At 35.9% G+C, this 24,303-nt stretch overlaps 1 protein-coding gene across 1 annotated transcript in view; it reads right to left on the reverse strand.

The window, feature by feature from the left end:
• NEMF (nuclear export mediator factor) overlaps positions 1-24,303 on the reverse strand; it is a 49,426-nt gene that overhangs the window by 24,031 nt on the left and 1,092 nt on the right. Inside the window, exons 3-16 of the mRNA XM_045799086.2 lie at positions 24,103-24,205; positions 21,098-21,223; positions 14,257-14,405; positions 12,983-13,050; positions 12,375-12,461; positions 10,575-10,648; positions 9,131-9,201; positions 8,977-9,052; positions 8,535-8,597; positions 6,604-6,681; positions 6,257-6,465; positions 5,621-5,812; positions 5,263-5,326; positions 3,098-3,186 (exon numbers count right to left, since the gene is read on the reverse strand). Coding sequence (XP_045655042.1) covers positions 3,098-3,186; positions 5,263-5,326; positions 5,621-5,812; positions 6,257-6,465; positions 6,604-6,681; positions 8,535-8,597; positions 8,977-9,052; positions 9,131-9,201; positions 10,575-10,648; positions 12,375-12,461; positions 12,983-13,050; positions 14,257-14,405; positions 21,098-21,223; positions 24,103-24,205 — 1,449 coding nt within the window. The remainder of the gene's footprint in view (positions 1-3,097; positions 3,187-5,262; positions 5,327-5,620; positions 5,813-6,256; positions 6,466-6,603; positions 6,682-8,534; positions 8,598-8,976; positions 9,053-9,130; positions 9,202-10,574; positions 10,649-12,374; positions 12,462-12,982; positions 13,051-14,256; positions 14,406-21,097; positions 21,224-24,102; positions 24,206-24,303) is intronic.

The following is a 24,303-nucleotide window of genomic DNA, read 5'->3' on the forward strand; positions in this document are numbered from 1 at the left end:
CCACCCAGGCGCCCCAAAACTGATTCTTCAAAGATATTAATACAACTGAAAATCCTCTCGTCAGACTAATCAAGAAAAAGAGAACGCACAATGACAGCTATTATAAATGAAAAGGGAAGGATATTAAAGACCACAGGGATGTTAAAAAGTTAAGTGGAATATTAAAACCTCATGCCAGTACATTCCAAACTTTAGAAATAGACAAAGTCTTAGGAAAATACTACTAACTAAAATTAGACAATCTGAGTAGTACTACAGAATTTGAATCTGTAGTGAAAAAGTTTCCCATAAAGAAAACTTCAAGACTACTCAGCTTCACAGGTGGAATTTTTGTCAAACATCCAAGGACAACTGATGAAGAAACAGTTCCCAGGGGTGCCTGGGTGGCTCAGTCAGTTAAGCATCTGCTTTCGGCTCAGGTCATGATGTCCAGGTCCTGGGATCGAGCCCCACATCCAGCTCTCTGCTCAGCAGGAAGTCTTCGTCTCTCTCTCTCTCTCTCTCTCTGCCACTCCCCACTGTTTGTTCTCTCTCTCTCTCACTCTCTCAAATAAATAAAATCTTAAAAAAAATAAAGGAACACTTTCCAATCTGCTTTCTGAGGTAATGTTACCTTGAGACCAATACCTAAGAAGAACATTATGGGAAATGAAAATTACAAGTCTATCCTATTCATCAACAGAGATGTGAGGAAAAGAAAGGAGAAAGAGAGAAGAAAAATGCAACAGGATTTTGAGAAATGGAAAAATCAGTCAACAAGCGATTGGACTCAAGCTGAAATCGAGGCTGACACTGGAAAAAGCCAAGAAACAAATCATGCAGCCTCTACATTGTATAACCCATAAAAAGCTTAAAATAGCAGTATGAAGTACTGCTAGAAATAGGGTCTAAGATGGGAAACTGGCCAAAAATCTGATCAAGAAGCAGTTACTTCCCTAGATCTTTCCAGCTGTGAACGTGGTAGTAAGCTGCCCCTTCCACATCCTGACAAAAGGCCAGAAGTTAATTCTCTAAAAAGTGTACAAAGAATATCTCTGAATTAGGGGAAAAGTGGCACAGCTGTAAGCAGAGATAATGTATGTAAAATAGGGCAATTAAGTAAATGTATGAATTACTGGATACTAAGCCTCCCCAATCTATTCCCACGGGGCTTCCAAAATTACGACAGCCAGGTCTTGACTTTCCAAGCAGGGGAAAAAAATCTTTCCTGAAAAATGAGACAAGCTGAAGAGTCAAAAAGCTAAAGAAATTGAGAGTTCCACACAACACGGCCCACATACATCATTTTATAAGGCCAACCACCCAGAGAGAACTTCTAATCAGCATTTTAATACTCTACTACAAAATATGAGCAGACAATAATGTGAACAGACAATTCAGGATTACCAGCTATTAACAAAAATCTTTAACAAAAGCTGAAGACAAACCCCGAAACAAAACAAAAACCCCAAACCAAAAAACCTTAAAGAAGACCTGCAAGAAAAGAATACCTTTAAATAAAATTAATACTATTCTTAGTATAAATAAAGTGAAGCAGGAAGTTTTAAAAAGTAAAAAAAGCCAAAAATAGATTAAAATAAAGACATGATAGGAAGGAATAAAACATTTAAAAATTCAGGGGAAGAACTGAAAGATAAATCTCTCAGAATATAGAACAAAAAGATAAAGAGCTGAAAAACAGAAAATGCAAGAAAACTGGAGGACCATCCAAGGGGTCCCATATTTAATAAGTAAGACTTCCAGAAGGAAAGAAAAAAAGAAAGAAGACAAACCAAAAAGAAAAACACAATCCAGAGTGCTAAGAAATATTTCAAGAAAATTTCTTAGAACTGAAAGTTTCTAAATTAAAAAGACTCACAAAGTATCCAGCATAATAGATTAAAACATCTTCACCAACTTACATCACTGTGAAATTTTGAAAAACTGAGAGAAAAAAGATCTACAAGTTTACAGAAAGGCAAAAACAAATTTTCAATAAAATATTAACTATCAAAATAACATCAGACTTTTGAAGATCAAATCTGAAAGTTAACACAATGAACAATGACTTTAAAAGTCTGAAGAAAACATTTCCAAACCAGAGTTCTTTACCCAGCTACACAATTAGGTGTAAGGGCAAAAATGATTTTTTAATATACTGAGGACCTCAAAAACTTTCTATCTTATACACCCCTTCTCATGCAGCCTCTACAGCATATTCCATCAACCAAGAAAAAGGAAGTATGAGATCCAGGACAGAGAATCCAACACAGAGAGGGGTGAAGAGAATTTCCAGGATAAGAATAAAAGAAAAAAATTAAGATGTTAAGAGTAACTGATGTAGAACACAGTAGGTCAAAAAGCTCAGGAGAGACTTCTGCAAGATGATACTGATCGAATCCCAATGTGTCTGAACACACCCGGAAGGGGAAGGTAAATGAAATGACAATTACTATCTTCAGGGAAGGCAAAAAGCTGAGCAAGGAAGGAAAAGAAACATAATGTTATATGACTCAGCTGTGACTACAATTAAAATATTAATATAATATTAATGCTGAATATCAACCGTGGCAAATTATGCTATACCTTTACTGGGAGGCTGAATGGTGTATCTGTGTGTAATGGAGCACAAGTGGAAAGAACAAAATCTTCATCTTACACAGTGGGAAGTCATTAACAGTATAAAACAGAAAAATTAAGAAGCAGCAGTTTCAGCATATTACTAAGAGAAAGGGAGGGATATACCAAAAGTAATCAGCTAAAAAAAACTAAAAATGGTTTCTATAGCAGGGCTACTGGTTTTTGCAACAAGCTTTGTTGAACTTCTTGATTTTTCTAAACAATGCGCATGTATAATTTTAATAAAAACAAAAAACTGTATTTTTAAAAGGTAGAACACTGGGGCGCCTAGGTGGCTCAGTCATTAAGCGTCTGCCTCCGGCTCAGGGCGTGATCCCAGAGTCCTGGGATCGAGCCCCACATCAGGCTCCTCCACTGGGAGTCTGCTTCTTCCTCTCCCGCTCCCCCTGCTTGTGTTCCCTCTCTCGCTGGCTGTCTCTATCTCTGTCAAATCAACAAATAAAATCTTTAAAAAAAAAAAAAAAGGTAGAACACTTACCAATATACTTTTCTTGCTTTCTGAATAGAGGTAACTGTTTGGACTTCTTTTAAGGTTTGCTTTGTTTTCTTTTCTGCTGACTTAAATGCCTATTTATAAGAAGAGAGTTTTTAAATAATTTGTTAAGGACATATTTAAATAATAGCAAGTAAGGGGTGCCTAGGTGGCTCAGTTGGTTAAGATCTGACTCTTGATTTTGGTTTAGGTCATGATCTCAGGGTGGTGAGATCAAGCCCCACACCGGGCTCGGCACTGAGCATGGAGCTTGCTTGATTCTCTCTCCCACTCTCTCTGTCCCTCTTCCCCCCACCCGCCATGTGCTCAGGAGCATATGTATTCTCTCTCTCTTGCAAAAATAAATAAATAAATAATAATAATAAATTAAAAATAACACCAAGTAAACGATAGAGCAAGAAATCATTTTTAAATGTCTCAAAATGACGCTATCTACACACCTCCCCATACCCATTACACGAAAGTAATGAAGAAAAGATTTCTGCCTTAAATATTAAAATTTAAGTCAAAGATTTGCTGCATACAAATATTTGCTCAAGACCTACAAATTACAAAAAGTATCATTTGTTTATCAGATACTGCTGAGACACACAAGCGAACAAGACAAAGTTCTCACCCCCACCCCACCAGGGGGTCTAGGAGAAGATACGAATATGAAACACATAATTATTCAAATAACCGTATGTTAAGTGCTTCTAAGGATGCCGTGAGAGTATAACAAGGGAACCTAATTTATAACTGCTATGGTCAAAGAAGATATTTCTTAGGAAATAGGATTTGGGGTGAAGCCTGAACAGTTAATAGAATTATCAAGGCAAAAATAGGAAGAGCACTGTAAGCAAAAGAAAAGGCCAGCTTGACCAGAAAGTAGTCATCACAAGTTAAGATGTCAAGAAATGAGGTTGAAGAGGCAGATAGAGGGCCAAGTCATGAAGGCCACTCACTTAACAGATATTAATGTTACCATGTTCCAGGCAATATTCTAGGGGCTGGGACAAAGCAATGAACAAAAAAAAGATTCTACTTTCATACAATCTACATTCTAGAGGAATGAGGGAAGACAGATAAACATATGTTGGGAGGGGTGTTTTTTAAGAAGAAAAATAAAGCAAAGAGGGAGGGATTGAGGGTAGCACTATTTTCAGTAAGAGTGGTTAAGATAGGGCTGGCTCTCTGATAAAGTCTCATTTTAGTATCCATGCCAAAGCATGGAGGAATCAAACCATGGAAATTTTGAGGGAAGAACATTCTTAATAGAAAGAGCAGCAAGCACAAACGCCCTGAGAAGGAAGCATGGGTCACTGCTGCAGGAACAGCTAAGATCCCAGGGTAGCTGGAAAGAGTGTAGCAAGAGGAGTCCAGGTGATTAGACGGGAGGGGAACACATCATGTAGGGCCATACAGGGCAGGAGAAGGGCTTTGAACTATTTTGGTTTTGTTGTTGTTTTTTTAAAATTTATTAATTTGAGAGAGAGGGGAAGGGGCAGGGTGGTAGAGCGGAAGGAGAGGGAGAGAGAAACCCAAGCAGACTCCAGGCTGAGTACGGAGCCCAACACGGAGTTCAATCTCACGACCCTGATACCATGACCTGAGCCAAAACCAAGAGTCCGACACTTAACAGACCGCGCCACCCAGGCGCCTATGAAGTAAGATGGGAAGCAACCAGATTTTGAACAGAGAGAAATAACTTCTTTTTTATTTAAAAGGATCACTATGGCTGCTGTGTGAAGAACAGACTGCAGGGGAAAAGGGTAGAAGGAGACCCAGGAAGAGGCTACTGTTACAGTCCATGTGAACAGAGATGATGGGGGCCCAGACTAATGAGTGGTGGCCAGATTCGGGTTACACCCTATAGGAAAAGCTACAAGGATATGCTGATGAGGGAATGGATATGGTTTACGAGCAAAGGGTCTAGGATGAGTCCAACATTTTTAACCCAAGTAAAGGGATAAAAGAAGGCACTATTTACTGAGACAGGGAAGGCTGGGAAGGAGGTTTGGGGAAGAAAATAAATACCGGAAATACACATATTTAAAGCAAAATTAAATTTGAAAGATATTTCTGAATTAGAAACCGCATTTAAACATTAGAAATAATTAAGGCCATTAAGTTAAAAACAATTCACATTCACTCTAAGAAATATTAAGTACCTTTTCAGCAGCTTCAACAGTCTTTTGTGTTTTCTTAGCAGCATACCGCTTGTGATCATAGTATCTAGAAAAATGTATTTCTCTTAATTTTAAGTAAAATCTTTATTCTTTAGCTTTCTATTTACGTTTTATCTAATTTTAGATTCTCAAATCATACAGAACAAGTTTTGTGCGTTATGCAACTTTGTTTTATACGTTCTCTATGAAAATAAAGTTGTATAATACACAAAATGAGGTTTAAAAGTGTTTTCACCCAAAAGCACATACATACGTATGTACATATATTATCCTTAATATCCTAACTGATTTATTGCACATAATATTTTACCTACAATTCATACTTAAATTTAACACTTACTTTTTGGCATTGGCATATGCTGACAAGCTGAGATCAACATCAACAAGTAATGGCCTATTTTTCTGAGGCTTCTGCAACTGTTTATTCTTTTGCTTTTTCTTTCTTCCTTTTGGTGCTTCGGTTTCATTTTTTTCAACACTGAGGTCACCATCAACATCGTCATCTTCCTCCTCTGATAACAAGTACGGATTTCTATTAAAAATATTCAATAGTATTTCACTAATGTCAATAACATCAGTTCTTTTTCAATTTTTTCCCTCAATGACATTATAAACTGTTTACAATATTTAAATAGGTGCTTTTGGGGGGGGCACCTGGGTGGCACAGTCGGTTAAGTGTCTATCTAACTCTTGGTTTTGGCTCGGGTCGTAATCTCAGGGTTGGGAGATAGAGCCGAGCGTGGAGGCTGCTTCGGACTCTCGCTCTCTCCTTCCCCCCACATGCACTCAGGCACACGCTTGCACACTCTTGCTCTCTAAATAAAATCTTTTTGGAAATTAAATAGCTGCATTATCTTAATGTAAATTGTTTTTGCCTGTATCTTTGAGAATAAATTTCCAAATAAAAGGAAAATTTTTTAAATGAAACAGCAAAATAAAAACAAGCATGAACTGCTTAGCTAAGAATCAAACTCACCTTAGTAGCATTGTAACATGATTTGTTTGTAGCTTTAATTCTTTAATTGCATTTGCAACAGGGTCTCCTTGAGCTTGGGCTTCTTTCACAATCAACCCGATTTCTGTCCAATCTATCTGGTTGGCTAAAGCACTTCGAACAACTTGAATGGCTCTGTCAACTATCTGTAGGTTCATTTCTATGAGCTCTCCTTTAAGTTTGTCTATTTCCTTAAGAAATAAACAAAAATGTTTACTATAATGCCAGTTAAAGTTACCATTTTTTTCAGTTTTTAATTCCACTTAGTTAAGACACGGTTTTATATTTAAAGTTACCATTTTTGAAATCTGAAAAAGCTAAACATATACCTGAGCCTGCTGAAGAGCTTCTAATCGGTTTTCATGATCCTTTCGGACGTTATCTAATTTCTTCAATGCTTGTTTTTCCTTTTGTAGACAAAACAGATTTTTTTAAAAATTAGATTTCTCATGCCTCTTGCACTTTTTCTCTCTTACGTCCTGAAACACTCTCCCACCTCCACTTCAGCCCCCTCAATTGTGTCACCTTGCTAAGATTCCCATAGTCTACCTCCCAGGTCTATCCTACCCCAAAGTGTTTCATGCTCTCAAATTACCTCTCCCGACTACCTACCTCCCATTCCCTATATAGGAAGGTATTTTGATTACAGGTTACACTGTGTCTAATATATGCCCCTAATGCCCTTGCATTATTCAAGAAAGCAGAATTCAAGACACTGTCTTCCTATCAGTTTTGGGGAAATACATTCTTAAAGAACATAAATCACCAAAATAGTTTCTTTTTATTTTATTGCTTTTAGTTTTCTCACCATCATTTCTACAGGGTACTCTTTTTCCTAAAGTAACACCACAAAGACTCAGGGTAGTTAATTTACCTTCTCTATAGTGTTTTATCATACATCATTTACATTTCAAGTTACTGCTTTGGAGCAAACTTTTTCTTTTCTTTTTTTTATTTCATTTTATTTGCCAGAGAGAGCACGTTTGGGGGGGGGGGGGCAGAGGGAGAAGCAGGCTCCCTGCTGAGCAAGGAGCCTGATGTGGAACTTGATCCCAGAACCTTGGGATCATGACCTGAGCCGAAGGCAGACGCTTAGCTGACTGAGCCACCCAGACGTCCTGATTTGGAGCAAATTTTCTAACAGTAGTAATAGCATCACCACTTGATGAATGTTTGATTGCTGGATGTAATATTTTAAAAATCTGAATTGTAAGAAAGGTGACTACAGATAAAAAAAAATTTTTTTAAAAGGGGACGACTGGATGGCTCAGTCCATTAAGTATCTTCTTTCAGCTCAGGTCACGATCCCAGGGTCCAGTGATGGGAGTCCCGCTTTGGGCCCCCTGCTCAGCAGGCAGTTTGCTTCTCCTACTCCCTCTCCCTCTGCCCTCCCCCTGCTTGTGCCCTCTCACTCTCTCTCTGGTAAATAAAATCTTAAAAAAAAAAAAGAACGGTGACTATTAAAAGAGCACAGTGATCACTAAAATAACTCATGGATATTCAATGCACATAAAAACATGCCATTCAACGTTTCCATGAAATATCTGTTTACTAGTTTCTGTGCTGCCACCATGTGGCAGTCAAACTACTGAATTCATTCAACCCACCTGCTTTGAAATTGTGCTGTTAATTTTTTACATGGGGGGGAGGGTACAGGGATTCACATAATTTCAAATTTTTGCACACATATTTCAAGACTGTACCTATTAATATTTTTGAAAAATCAAACCCCTTCGAATCAAGAGTGAGTGTGGCTAATTTCTGAAGCTCTTCTGCTCAATGCTCTAAAAATATGGTCAAATACGCTGGGGAAACAGAGCATATTAAACTTTCCTGTGGAGTTGGAAAGTCCATTTAGAAAAAAACAGTTTAACGATAAACAAATATGATTATTTGTAGAGAAAGGACATTTCCCATTTTTTGGCCTACTTAAAAATCTCCTTGGAACAGTATTCCCTTAACAGCAAAGTTTGAGAAGCTTTGGGTTGCTGTAATAACACAAATTATCCTAGGGAATAAATAACAGTCCTCACCTTCCCACTGTACTTCCCATTTTGGAAAATATCTGATATAGAGATGGAACAAATGAGGGAATGCTTTTCAACAATGAGACCTCCCAAGGGATCAAGAAACCAAGGGATCAGGGCATTCCCATACTGCTTCTGAAAGGCTGCCCATTCCTATTATGAAAGCATCATCTACACAGCAAACCACATTAAGGCTAGTTGGCTTAATATAAATGTTTTTAGCAATACCATACCTGTTGTAAAGCTTTTAAATCTATTTTCTGACCTTCTATCTTGGAATAAAATTCATCCACAGCCTTGTTAAAAAAAAAAAAAAAGATAGTAACTAGTTTAAAAAAAAACATGGTCTCTACTTCGACTTACATACATAGAATTTGAGAGTCCATTTTGTTTTAGAATACTACTCAAAGAACCTGAACAGATTCCCAGTAAAATGTATCATATAGCTAAACAGAATCAAATTAAGTTAAAATCTTTGGTCCTTCATCTTGAAATAAAATGGCAACAAAAATTTTCAATAGTTTTTATTTGTGACTGCATGGATCTTTAATGCCCAGATTCACAGTGATTGTAAACCAAAAATATTTTCAATTTATCAATCAAAGCAAGCTGGTATTAATTTAATAACTCATATTGTGCTAACTGGTGAAAAAAAAAAACAACTGGAAAACCCACCTTGTCAAATGATTCAAATTCTATATAGGGACATTGTGAATGTTGAGAAAACAAGAAAGGATGAAATTCCTCATACCTGCAAAACATATTTATTACATCATTCAAGAACATTCATAAACATCCAAAGCAAACTGACTCATGCCTACATGCTTACGTGAATATGTCTTCAGTCGGTTTATCTACTTCCAAGCTTGGTTTTATTTCTCTTTTCTGAATGATGTACCCCTACAAAAATCCAATATTAAAACTCTTTTTCTTCATAGTTAACAAAGATTTACTTTCCACGACTGATACACATTTTATTAATTTAACTTATAAAATCATTCCAGTTTTAAATAATCTGCTGCATTTGTGTATTGATTGTATCAATTCTTAAATGATGTTTCTAGGCTAAGTATTATTAAATAATACTTCTTTTCATATGGACAAGAAAAAATAAGGAAGAAAATGAAAACTAGTGATTTAATAAACTGGTGGGCTTATACATGTGCACTATGTTTTTTCTTTCCATTTTTAGATGTTTTGCAACTTAAAATAACCAAAAGCACTTTACTTCCAGCAGAAAAAGTCTTAGATTCAATTTGTTGGTAGGAAATTTTAATTCATTTAAAAAACTGGGCAGGTATATTTGCACTGAATTGAGGTATAATTAATCAGAACTTTTTCTAAACTTCTGTTATGAAGTTATACTTTGAACAGGGAAGAAAAAGAAGGTATGAGATAATTCAGAGGATGTTTATCTATTAGAGAAATTTAATGGAATGGGTAGCAATCAGAGAGGGAGACAAACCAGGAGAGACTTAACTATGGAAAAGAAAAGGGTTGCGGCGGCGGGGGAGGCAGGGAATAAGGATGACAGGTTTTAAGAAGGGCACCGGGCGTGATGAGCACAGGGTGTTATACGCAACTGATGAATTACTGAACTCTACATCTGAAACTAATGATGTTCTATATGTTGGCTAATTGAATTGAAATTTAAAAATTTTTTTTAAATATAAAAAATTGATGTAAATCACCAATTTTTTAAAAAGTGCCGATAAATTAAAATATGCTTCCCTATCTAAAAATCAACCTAAGAGGGAGCACCTGGGTGGCACAGCGGTTAAGCATCTGCCTTTGGCTCAGGGCGTGATCCCGGCGTTATGGGATCGAGCCCCACATCAGGCTCTTCCGCTATGAGCCTGCTTCTTCCTCTCCCACTCCCCCTGCTTGTGTTCCCTCTCTCGCTGGCTGTCTCTATCTCTGTCGAATAAATAAATAAAATCTTTTCAAAAATAAAAATAAAAATAAATAAATAAATAAAAATTTAAAAAAATAATAAAAATAAAAATCAACCTAAGAGGATATATTTTCAATCCCTCAACTTTCCTGGTGTACCAATAATGACTTGACCCAATACTTTCTATAAAAGAAACAGAAGAAAAATTATAAACCCAACAGCAATTTAAAAAAAAACAAAAAACCCTCGAGTAAGCATATTACAGATACTGAATTTCCAAATTACAAGAAAAACTTACATGTACTGATCCTTAATGTAAATTCTGAAAATCTAAATAAATAAAACCACAACAATATACAATAAGTCTATGTGGTGCTACCTTTCCACTGAAGTTGGATGTTGTTTTCATATAGTCTTCAGCTTCCTTCAGACAAACAAGTACTTTTTCAATATCTAACAGAAGAAAAATGGAAAAAAAGGAATGCCAATCAAGTGCCAATTAACAACTATTAAACAACCACGTAGAAAACAAAAGTGCTCGTGAAATAATAAAAAATGTTCAAGAAAAGTAGATATAGTTATTTCATGTTTGTAATCAGCACATGTAATTAAGGATGTGTTTTGGCCAGCCTGTGATTCCAATACCTTTTTACTGAATCATTTTTCCCCTCATGATCTTAAAGGTATTTTGTTCAAATACTAAATTCCCATATATTTTTGGGCCTGTTTCTGAATTCTTTGTTTTGTATTTCTTCAAAAACTTAGTTAGGTTCTTAATGTATTTTAATCTATGAAACGGTTATTCTCCATCATTACTATTATTTTCCAGAGTTTTCCTGAATATTCTCACATGCTTTTATTCCACGAGAATATCAGATTTGAAACAAAACACTACAATTGCAAAAACAATACCACCTGTTGGCATTTTGATCAGGACTACATTGAATTAGTATTTTAAATACTAAATCATTCACTGAAAATTTAACTTGCATTTTTAAACATAAAAACATTTACAGCATAAAAATTACTATCCCTAAACCTTAAATTATATATGATCCCATGAGCATCTGCAGATAAATTTGTCAAAGACCAAGTCTTCCATTTCTCTTACATTTCCTCTAATTTTTATTACCCTAATCTGGCAATTTAGTTAGGTTCCCTTAAGTAATTACAAAAGCCTCATTCATCATATAGCTACATTACAGTTCTTACAAAATTAAAATGCATGAATAATGTTATTTCTTTCTTTCTTTCTTTTTTTTAAAGACTTTATTTATTTATTTGACACAGAGAGAGAGACAGCCAGCAAGAGAGGGAACACTAGCAGGGGGAGTGGGAGAGGAAGAAGCAGGCTCCCAGAAGAGCCTGACGTGGGGCTCAATCCCAGAACGCCGGGATCACGCCCTGAGCCGAAGGCAGACGCTTAACGACTGAGCCACGCAGGCGCCCTGAATAATGTTATTTCTAAAAGCACTCCAACTTCCTGGTCAGAAGGTGAATAATTCAACTCCTTCAAGCCTGTACCAGAGATGATCAAGTTTGGTAACCATTTCAAATATTTAGGGCGAGGAAGAGAAAATATTCTAAAGTTGAAAGGTAACAAAGTGCCACATTAGAGGGGTGCCTGGGTGGCTCAGTCGATTGAGCATCCACCTCCAGCTCAGGTCATGATCCCGGGGTCCTGGGATCAAGCCTCAGGCTCCCTGCTCAGCGGGTAGTCTGCTTCTGCCTCTGCACCCCCTGCTCCCGGCTTGTGCTCTCTCTCGCTCTGTCCCAAAAAAACAAAATCTTTAAAAAGGATAAAAGTGGGAAGCCTCGGTGGTTCAGTCAGTTAAACATCTCCTTTCGGCTCAGGTCATGATCCCAGGGTCCTGGGACTGAGCCCTGCATTGGGCTCCCTGCTCAGCGGGGGGCCTACTTCTCCCACTGCCCCTCCCCCGTCCGTGCTTTCTCTCTAAAATAAATAAAATCTTAAAAAGAGAAAAAAAAAAAAAAAAGGTAAAAGTGCCACATTAGAGTAGGAAGCCAGGAATACCATATGGATAGAACATTCGTAGGTCAAATGTTTTTAAGTTTACAGCTACCTGCTCACTTTTATTATTTTCCCAGAATTAATTTTCATAGTTTTTAAAAAAGGAAATACATGAAAATGGACAAATCTTGTAGCATGCAGGCATACCTTTGCTTTCAAATTTTTCATCCACTTTGACATTGCCAGAGAATCCATTTTCTATAAGACAGTGTTCAATGAGAGCTGGTCCATAGGCTACAAGAGCAGAGGGTAACATTTTTAGTATTTTCTTATAAAATTTAACATTGAAAATATAATCCAAAATTTATATCCCAATATAAATATCTCCTCAATAATAGTAGCCAGTGAAAATAACAATTTACTTGTTCTGCTTTTTAAGTTTTTTTTATTTTTTTAGTTTACTTATTTTGAAATGCTAATAGAAATAACAATTCAAGTACTTATAAAAATTTGAGACTATAATACAATTATAGAAGTCAGTGCATAAATTATAGAAATTTAATGGAATCGATCCAAGTATAAAGGACACAAATCAGGAATGAAAGATTGTTTTAATATCCAAAAACTGGTTAATGCAATACACCATGTTAACAGAGCAAATTAATAAAAAACCCAAACTTACAAATTCTATGTCTGCTACACTAACAGTTGGAAAGTTGCAGAAGTAACTTTTTAATGCCTTCTAATTTCGTAAGACAGTCCTGAAAACTTTATTTTCTTACAAACATGTCACTGCTCTATTTAGGATTACTCACGAAGTAATGGGTTCAGAACTCTCTTCAGTAGTTCACCCTTAGGTGCACTGGCTATTACTTCAGTCAATCTATGAAAACAAAGTTGACACACCTCTTACTATCTTATATTTAACAACCCTTACAGCACTATTCACATTCACAATACTTTCATATACATCGCACTGCCTGGTCATCACTGTACTCTAAAGTACAAGAGGAGTTAGTTCACTTGGCAGGTTAAGAAAATGACTGTAAAAGTAATTTATCCAAGGATAGTAGGTTCCTGAGCAGCAGACTGGGACCTGAAACCAAATTTTCTATGAAAAATCAATACTTTCTCAACTAAGTCATATTGTTTATTGTCAATGTGCTCATACATGACAGGAAAGTGATGTTTTTATGTAACAGGTAAATGTTTGTAAAACCTGGTGATATATCTTAATACCTGGAATGGCTTTACCTAATTATGCATTTAATAAGAACTCTTAATGATGCTGTGGGCCACTCTGGTCCCCAGATCAGCAGCATCAACATAACCTGAGAACTTGCTAGAAATGTAAATTCCTGGGGCACCTGGGTGGCTCAGTCGTTAAATGTCTGCCTTCAGCTCAGGTCCTGTTCCCAGGGTCCTGGGATCAAGCCCCACATCAGGCTCCCTACTCAGCAGGAAGCCTGCCTCGCCCTCTCCCACTCCCCCTGCTTGTGTTCCCTCTCTCACTGTCTCTCTCTCTCTCTCTGTGTCAAATAAATAAATAAAATCTTAAAAGAAAAAGAAATGTAAATTCCTGGGGCCTATCCCAGATCCACTGAATCAGGCACTGGAAGCAGGGGCAGCAATCTATGTTTTACTAAGCCCTCCCGGTGAATGTGATGCATGCTACACTTTCAGAACCTCTGCTATAGCTATTAGCCAGCAAAACCTTTCAGCCAGAAGAGTACAATTACAATCAGCACCTTATCCCACAGTACTCCCTTTTCTTAGCTAAACCATTTCCATTTGCACTCTGCCCAAGATAGATATCGGTCTTCTCACAGAATAGCTAGTAGGTCCCCTCCCTTTACCAAGAAATCATAAACATCTGAACACCAGACTTAGATTAAAAAGACATACATTTGCTACTTGCAAATGGGGCTTAATTGCTTATATGCATATTTATGTAGTTCAAGCAGTCCAAATTCAGTTATTGTATGCAAGTAAACAAAGTATTTTCTTATGTGACAGTTCACATTCTGACCTATGACCTATTTTACCTTCTAAGACATTATGAAATGAGCTTATAAACAAAACATGTTACCTTTCCAAGGTAAGCAAAGGCTCAGCAGCTCTAGCATGATCAACTGGATAGCGCTCACGAACAGCAAATTTAACATCATCTGACTCATCAGTTCGAAATCTCAGGATATTCAAAATTAGGTACTCATAATCTGTAAGAACAATGTTCCCCTGTAATAGAAAATATAATTTACTGCTTTTCCCAAATCATTCTTGAAACTTCTTAAAAAGTGATTTAAAAAAATGTAGTCTCTTAAAAACTTAATCAGGGCTACAGAAATGAAGTTACAAACAAAAAACATTTAAGTCGCATCTAAACACTGCTCTTTGCACTTGTACAGCACAGACTGTGAAACAAGATGAGCAAATAAAGGACCCCAAGTTTGAAACATAATGAAGGAATGTACATCAACTTTAAATTCATTGTCTGATGGTTCTACAGAAGTCACTAATGGAAGCAAAATAGTTATCCCCCAGTTCTCGAAACTGCTTCTTACAAAAGACCTACATTAGTACCTGTTTTCATTAACCAAAGGAAATCTGAAAAGGATTTTCACTTTTATGAAAAAAAGGCAAAACACAAAAAAAGCACCCAATGTGTTTTGCAGTGATCTGTTACAGAGTCAGCACATACCCCAAGCAGTGAAAGGTGGCACTGCCGATTCCCCAGAACTACGCTCAGCATCTCAGCATCAAGCCATCATAGCTTTGAACGGTCTGTGAGCATCTGTGCTTTATCTCTACTTATTTTGTGCACCTATTAGTAAGATATGACCTAAAGTATCAGAAAAGCCCGGGGCACCTGGGTGGCTCAGTCAGTTAAGCATCTGCCTTCGGCAAAGGTCATGATCCCAGGGTCCTCAGATCAAGCCCTGCATCAGGTTCCCTGCTCACGGGGAGCCTACTTCTCCCTCTCCTCCCTGCTCATGCTCTCATTCTCTTTCAAATAAATAAGTAAAACTTTTTTTTTAAAAGTTGTCTTAAAAAAAAAGAAAGAAGAAAAAAAGAAAAGCCTAACAGAAGTTATTTTTTGGGTCTGGGAATGCTCAAAAATTTTTCCATACAAATTGATGGCAACTGCTTCTTTGCTTTACACTGTTTCAGCTTATAATAGGTTTCATGAGAATGGCTCTACTTTTGGATAGCAGGGGAAACCTGTAGTCAATTAACACCTTGCTGACCACCAGCTGAATTAACTGCTGCCCTTGCCTGCGGCAGGTCTACAAATACTGTGGCTTATTCAGAACAATTGAGAACAGATATTTCAGAGCTAAGTGAAGAGCTATTGGTCTTTTGATAGCCATAGTTACATGGAAAAATGAATAAAGATAGTTATACCCTCTACCCAAGTAATTCCACACTTGTAATGTAGACTAATGTAATAACACAATAAAACCAAAAGCTACGTGCTTAAAGATATTCACTGAAGTTTATTAGCAATAGAAAAAAATGGCAACAACCTAAAGGTAAAAATTAGAGAAATTGCTGAATTATGATATATCAACATAATGAACTATTCAAAAGCTGTTAATTTATGAAAGCTACGTCTTGAAAAAGTAGGAGAATGTTTATAATCTTAAGTAAAAAACAGTAAGACACAAATTCCGTATCCTACAAAGTGGAAAGCAAATATATGGGAAAATGAAAAATATTAAAAAGTTAAGATTAAAAAGACTTTTTATTTATTTTTTTTATTTTTATTTTTTAAAGATTTTATTTATTTATTCGACAGAGAGAGAGACAGCCAGCGAGAGAGGGAACCCAAGCAGGCGGAGTGGGAGAGGAAGAAGCAGGCTCACAGCGGAGGAGCCTGATGTGGGGCTCGACCCCATAACGCCGGGATCACGCCCTGAGCCGAAGGCAGACGCCCAACCGCTGTGCCACCCAGGCGCCCCAAAAAGACTTTTTAAATTTTAATATTGTTACATAATCTTTTCAATAAAAAAGAGGGGGGAAACTGTCCTGGAAGTGTTTTTTCCTTAAATCAAGGTTTCCCAAAACTCTTCTGTAAAATGGTCCCCCCTACCTTCATAAAAAAAGAATTCTGTGATCAAATTAGTTGGAAATTCTAAATAACAAATCCTTCTCTAGGGGATATACACATCACATTATTATATTAAAGGCACTGATAAGTACTAGAGTTTAACAAAAATTTACCTTACTTTATTCTCAAAGGTCCTCAAACTTTAATGGCTATGGAACCCATATTTCTAGGTACACCTATTAGCTATGGAAAGTGGTATCTAAGAAACATACTTTGGGAAATATTGTGCTTGACTCTGATATACTCAACAAACTACTTTCTGATCTTACTTTCTCCAGAGTCTTTCTTACTAGAACTTTATTATAAATTAATAAACTGACTTTCTTAAATGAATTTGAGATTCCAGACATGAAGGCTGGGAAATCAAACCCTGGTATAGAGAAAGGAAAGAACTATCTTCAAGATCTACTGTAAGCATCAACCAGCCTATCTCTCTTAGATATCACAGTGACTACTGAAAACTCCCAAGCACATACTTCCACGTACAAAATCCTTATTTTCTATTTCCAACTCATCAGTAACTGGACCTCTGAAACCTAGCAGTATGCATGCCAACTGCTCAAACCCTTCAAAATATAAAGGCCCTAAATGCAATGGGGTATCCTGGATTGAATAACAGAACAGAAAAGGACATGTACTTGAAAAACTGGTGAAATCTGAAAAGAATTTGCAGTTTAATTAACAGTGATGTGTCAATGTTAATTTCTTGATTTTGACACATGGACTGTGATTATGTTAAGATGTTAAGAGAAACTAAATGAAGGGCATACAAGAACTTTCTGTATTATCTTTGCAACTTTTCTATAAATCTAAACTTATTACAAAATAAAAAGATTGTTTAGATTTTTTAAAATTATAGGAGAGATTACATAAAGTCATCATATGGAAAGAATTTTTATGTATCATCAAGGTCTAAATTAAATTGAAAAAGAAAAGGGGCGCCTGGGTGGCTCAGCTTAAGCGTCCAACTCTTGATTTCAGCTCAGGTCTTGCTCTCAGGGTCATGACACTGACCACTGTGGCTGGCTGGCTCTGGCTCAGCGGGGAGTCTACTGGGGATTTTCTGTCCCTCTGCCCCTCCCCTCCTTCAGCCCAACTCCTGCCTGCGCACGCACTCTCTCAAATAAATAAAACTTAAAAAAACCCACAAAAAACTGAAAAAGAAAAAAAAAATGCAAAGGCCCATACCTGGTATATGATTAAACTTAGAGTGACCAAAACCTAAACATGCCTGCAATTAGTTACATTCTAGAGATTTTTCTCCCCTCCAAATGGAAAAAAAAAAAAAAAAAAAAAAGTTTTTTTCTTATGGTGGTGGGGAGAGGGAAAGAGCCCATAAATAGGACACCAAACATAACAGTGGTTACCCTGGGACGAGGAAATGATTTGGGCTAGGAGTGGTAAGACCCTCCACTTTAATTCTATGTACTTCTCTATATACCGAAAATGTATTCATGTACTACTTGTATAAACATGTTTAATTTAAACGGTAGTCTAGATAATTCCAACCACTGTCCTACTGAGAAATAGAAAAACTGGACAAAATACACAAAGCTTGTCTTTTAAGAAATAAAAAATGTAAGCAAGACAGTAAACATTTACAGGACTGAATCCTAGGAGAAGAAAACTCAGAAAGGTAAGTCCCAAGCTTGGGGCTGATTTTCCCTTAGGATCATTTGTCTAACTGTTAAGGAGCAGCTGATAGGCTGAGAAGCTGAGCATAAATTTTGATAGACTTACAGGACAACTAAGGGGAATAAAAACTGGAGTTCAGCGTCCAACTGAAAGATGAGTTGGTGAGGGAGGGATATCCTATAAGTCCAGCTCTGAATAGTGAGTCATAAAGGCTGCATCTCAGGGGATAAGATGAATTGGAAATATACCAGCTTTTCCAGGCCCAGCTTATAATCAATTCAATTTTTGACTGGAGTGAGGCAATCTGGGATTATTTGTGCCATTAGCCACTTGTCAAAAGCAATTATCTCCTCTAGAGGAAGATAACATCATTCCAGATCTCACAATATTAACTACTGTTTTTCCTACTCAATGCCTGGCACACAATACAATAACTAGACATGTGAGGAGATTAAGACAATGTAATTAAAATCAAAAGAAACAACAGACAATAAAAGCAGATACTCAAAGCAATTCCAAATGACTCCAAATGATTCTGTCTGATACCAATAAAATTAGTGAACTGGAAGACAGGTGAAAGAAAATATGGCTGAACTTCCCAAAACTGATGAAAAAAATCAACTTAGTTCTAGAAGTACTATGAACCCCCAAAAGATAATTTCAAATAAAAACTCAACTAGGTACACCACAGCAAAACTGAAAACTAAACAAGAAGAGAAAAAATTTTACAGCATCCAGATAAAAAGGCCAGATTACCTTCAAAAGAGCTGACATTGATTTCACCAGGAACAATGGTTGACCCAAGACAATATACTATTTTTGTAACTGTAAAAAAGTTATTTAACTAATAAGAAAACCATCTAGATGGTAAAACTGGTTGTAAGAGAAATGAAATAAGTGAAATATTTAGAATGACTCAGAGAGTGATTGTGTAAGATTGCCAATTCAAGGTAGTAAGATAAGACCAACATTTGGGGATATCTTTTCTCTGGACAGATACATTTGAATCTCTACTAGATGCAATTATTTTCATTGCTATTAGGCAAGAATTATTTGTATTGCTATCAGTTTTCTACAAGTTAAAATCTACCTTTATAGAGTTGTTAAAAAAACCTTATCAATAGTAAATAGCAAATCAAAGATACACATCCTCAAAGAAAAAAAATAACCCCCAGGAGTGCCTGCTAGACAGCACTCAGGAGGATACTAAAATGACATTTTGTCCTTTTTGTCTCTTCGAATTTTGGTTATCATTTTTTTTTTACAGTCCCCTCTCATGATCAGAACATCTAAAATTATTGATGACAAATACACACACACATAAGCTACTCTCATTGCATTTTGGCCTGATTTATTTACGGGTACAGCAAGAAACGTTAATTAACATATATAAATCTCCTTATAGTCAGCAAATCTAGAGCCACAAAGTATGAAGCAATTACTAAAGCCATAATAATTACTGCTGCCTGGAGAATTCATAAGAAATTTGGGATTTTATTTTCAAACATTTGTTATCTCAGAGATTTAAAAATTAGTATTTGCTTCTAATTCAAAGCTATGAAGCCAAACCAAAACAAAGAAACAAAAAAAACCCCACTACTCACTGTGTCTGTGGAATACCTATAAATGTAGGTAAATTCCTCTTTAAAATTACTCAAACCTACAGATGTGACCTTCGTCACTACAAATAGGGTAGGATCTTACATGCCACAAAATAGGTACAAAACCAGTTTCTCAGGAGGGCTTTGCGGACACTGCTTCTGCATATAAAATATAACCTTTGTTCCTTAATGATGAGCTTGTCATCCTACTGAAATGAGACTTATTCTCAACTACGACACCCCAAATTTGACTTTAGTTGCACAATGAATTCGCCTAATTGTATCTTGGTAAAAGGAAGGACAAACTCTTATCAAACCTATATAAATACACACATTGCCATTAACAGTGAAAAAAATCTCAGTAAAAGACATTTGTTCCTAAATTCTAAGGGATCAATAAAAGCAAATTACTATTTAAAAAATATATCACTTCAATTTGCGAATATATCACCTCAATTTGCAGAACTATAAACTACTAAAGATCAAGAGAAAGGTAAAGGGCTTTATCATACACTACTGTAAAACACTCATCATAAAAATAATACCAACAATATTCTGAAAAAAAATTAACCACAATTAGATTCTCTCCAGTTCATTTAGTCCTATATGATTAATTCTGATCATCTTAGACCACAGGTTGGCACTCTATTCTCATACAAGCATCTGCTTCTAGATTATAAAGTAAGTCTCATAAATTCTAATTTGGTCCCCTGATACATTTTGGCATTTGTCTAAGCAATACTGGCTCAGACGATTGAGTCTATTATATAAGAGCAGGGGCCAGCAAACTTTTTCACAAAGCTAACTCTGTAAAAGGCAAGATGGTAAACATTTCAGCATTTGTGGCCACATATGGTCTCAGCTGCATCTTCTTTTCTTTCTTTTTAAGAGCCCTTTTAAAACATAAAAACCATTCTTAAGCTCACAAGCTTTATAAAAAGGAGCCACAGGCTGTAGTTTACCAACTCCTGTTTAAGAGTATCTGATATGTCCTTTCCAGCAAGTTTCTGAAACTGACTTCTTTGTTGAAGACCCAATATAATGACAAAATTATAGACAGAACAGACTGCTAGTTGTCAGGAGGTAGGGTGGTGGGAGGAAGAGGGGTGGGTGGGGATTACCATAAAGGGGTATCACCAAGAACATCTCTGTGGTAATGGAAAATTCTGTATCTTGACTGCAGTGGTGGTTACAGGAATCCACAAAGGTGGTAAAATGCACAGACCTAGATACACACATTGTACGAATAGAGATTTCCTGATTTTGATACTGTACTATAATTATGTAAAATGTAACAACTGAGAGACACTGACCTATCTTTGCAACTTCCTGTGAATCAATAATCATTTCAAAACAAAAAAGTTTTTAAAAAATTTTTAAAAGAGGGTATCATACAAGTTTTAATTGACCACTACCTGAGACCACATACAAAAATCAATTTCAGATGGGCTGCAGCTGCAGTTGCCTGCAGGGGAAGAGGCAGAATGTTCCCAGCCAATGTTTTACAGTACAATAGTATTACACAAATAATTAACAATATAATGATCAATTATCCTTCATCTCATTCCCCAAATTTAACTTACCCTATCATAGAGCTCAATGATTAAGTGATAAGCAGCTTCATCACTTCCAAATTGAAAATCTACAATTCTATCCACACCAAGCTGTTTTGCACTGACCAATCGCCGACTCTTCAAATGTTTTCGACACTAGTGAAAAACAGAAGAAATTATATAAAAAAAATAAATAAACTTCATTTATATAGAAGTCAATTCCTAATCGTTTGATACTGGTTGTAAATAAGTTTCCTCTTTTCATTACCATTAAGAATAACATTTAAAAAGCAGTAAACAAAAGCTTGCAGATGATAATCAAAGGAAAAACAATTTCAGACAACTCTGACTGCTAACTCTGAAACAGTATTTTATACTTTTTTAAGAAGACAATGACAGACCTACAGAGAAATTTATTTTCTTTATACCACTGCTAAATCCCTTTTTCTTACCCTGATACCCTCACTCAAAACCAGAACCTTCTTTTTAAAGCCTCTTTCTAGTCCTGTCTTTTAAGTTTCCCCAATTTCCTTTGTGTTCAAAATTAATTAATGGTTTCCACTAATCTTCCACTTCAAATACAAATCAGAACCATGAGCTTATTGGTATTCTATGTTAGTCCTCTACCTACATCCAATTACTTTCTATTCCCACAAATTTATTAATATAACCCAGACATTTTTCTGGTACTGTCTCCAAAGGTTTTGATCAACCTAGCTCAAATCCAAATGTATTAACTCTCATTCCTTATCAAATCCCACTCTTCCTATCCCTAAGTCACGATGTTCTCTTATTAGGAATTAAAATAAAATTAACATTTTAAAACCCAAATACAAATTACTTGGTAAACACCTATTGCTTTAGATTATAAGTACCATCCTTTAGTACAAATATTTAAGTATAACATAGACGAGAAACAAGACTACTCTGCAGTGCCTAAAAATTGTTTCTAATTCTTGAATTAGAAAGACCCCTTAGTCAAGACCAGTAAGATAGAATGCTTTCAAGACTTAAATTCAAGACGAATTTTACAGAGAAGTTAATATAAAGTCACCTTAAAAAAAAGAAAGAAAGAAATACATAATCATTCTTAGAATGCCAACTCTTTGATAACCAAGACTTCTTCCCCAGACCTGATAGCTCAAATTGACTAAAATTCTCATGTACTTATATATTCAGGCAGATGTAATAAGACTTTTCAAACTTCTAACAATCTCCCCTTCCTACATTCAATAGTTCTGATTTACGAGTGGTCTATAATGATTTTTGATTTAAACACTGTCCTACATATAAGGCTATTTTTAAATTCCCAGGGGAAAAATCACAATCCTTCCAGAGTCCCCCAGTATTTTTATTCAAGAAAAATAAAGTTAAAATGGAGATAAAAGGCATCCTTGAAAGGAACAGAAATCCACACCATGGAATGGAGAAAAGGGAAGATTATTTATCATGAGTATAGATGGGCATATGGTACATATGTAGTGCTTATTTCCTTTATTTCCCTATTAGCATCTTGGTGAAAACAACTGTCAGTCCCACAAAGCATTAACTGGCATCCCCAAATGTGAACATGAGGAACAATCTCTGTGATTTACCACAAACTGAACATGACTATGCCATACAACAGTAGCTATCTGTATTTTAAATTATGTATAATGTGCTTAACACTTATTGTCTGCTCCATTGGACAGTATCTCTCTATAAATTTAGATTAACATGTATACCTAACTCATAAAATTCTAACTCTTTTTAGAGTGTTCAGCTTCCTATTGGTATAGCCTGATTTGAGGATTTTTACACAATCCCAGTACCATATATCTTATCATCTGTTACATCATCTGTGAAACTAAAATAACTGTTCTTCATATCCATGGATATATTAAACAACTTAAAATATACATTATTCATTTATTTTGAAAAGTGCTATACAAATACCAAGTGTCACCACTATTAAGGACAATTCCCAAAGAACCATTTAAGGTTACTATTAAGTATATTAAACTTTTAAGAGTTTGATAATTTTGTGACAGGCCTTGTGATTTGGGAAACACTTACCTAACTTGTAATCCAAAACAGATTCTAAGTTGCTGGGGATAAGATTCTTCTCTGTAAAGCCTCTAATGAAATAACACAATGCCAAAACAAATAAATTTCTGAAGGAAAGTGAGGAGGAGAGGAAGAAGGAAATTAATACATATGGAGCCCTAATATGTGTCAGGCATTGTGTTAGGTGCTTTACAAGTTACTTCAATTAATCCTCACCAATAACCCCATGAGGGAGGTATTATCCACATTTTACATTTAAAAAAACTAAGTTTCAAGAGGTTAAGGAACTTTTCTGGGTTATAAAAATATTTAGAGGCAAAAATCATTAATTCAAAGTTAGGTATATTTGATTCTAATGTCTTTCCTCTGTGCCACATGATCTTTCAGTATATCTGTTATGTCAACAAATGGATAGGTAACATGTCCACAAATACAGAAAGTCAGTTTTAATAGAAAAAACAAAAGCAAAGAGAGAAGTAAAAAGTAAAAAGATATGATTGGTAACATACTAATGTCACTGAGTATTCCAAAATACAGATTGGTAGCTCAAAAGTAAGCTGCAGAAAACTAGGAAAGGGGGGTAGGGCATACCATAGAAAGCCAAGAATAATAGGATATAGGATATGGACTCATAAAAAGGTGAAAAACTGATGAAAATGAGGCTTTAGAAAAATTAACACTGGTCTAACACAATTGTTTTGATAGCAAGAAGCAGACCGTAATTAAAAGACTTTAAGGGAATGTTATGAAAGCTCAAACTAGAATAGTGACTGTGGGAACAGAAAGATTTGGAGCACAATGGGGTGTGAAGAGTAACAGGGAGAAGTCAATGAACAGCTACTTTATTCATCCCAGTATCTATCAACTACTCTATTTTATCTCTACTTTATTCATAATACTAAAGGAAAACCAAACATTTTAAAACTTAAATCATTAGTAACCAATCTCTGGGACTTAAAATTTAGCTTCAAGTATAACTTAAAGTTTACCTTCATGGCAAAACTAGATGGCATCATATTCTTAGGCCACTCAAATTCTGTTGTGTGAATTCGTATGCCAGATTCAAGTAAAAGTGTAGCTTTAAAGTCTGGTCTGTAGAAGAAAAAAGTTAAATTTTCTTTAGGGCATTTGTCAACGCTAACTCAGTAAGACAGACTAAAAGTGTAAGTAAAAAAAATTAATAATCTCAT

This window comes from Ursus americanus, chromosome 35 (assembly GCF_024610735.1).
Source record: "Ursus americanus isolate L20-20 chromosome 35, mUrsAme1.1.p, whole genome shotgun sequence".
Classification (NCBI taxonomy): Eukaryota; Metazoa; Chordata; class Mammalia; order Carnivora; family Ursidae; genus Ursus; species Ursus americanus.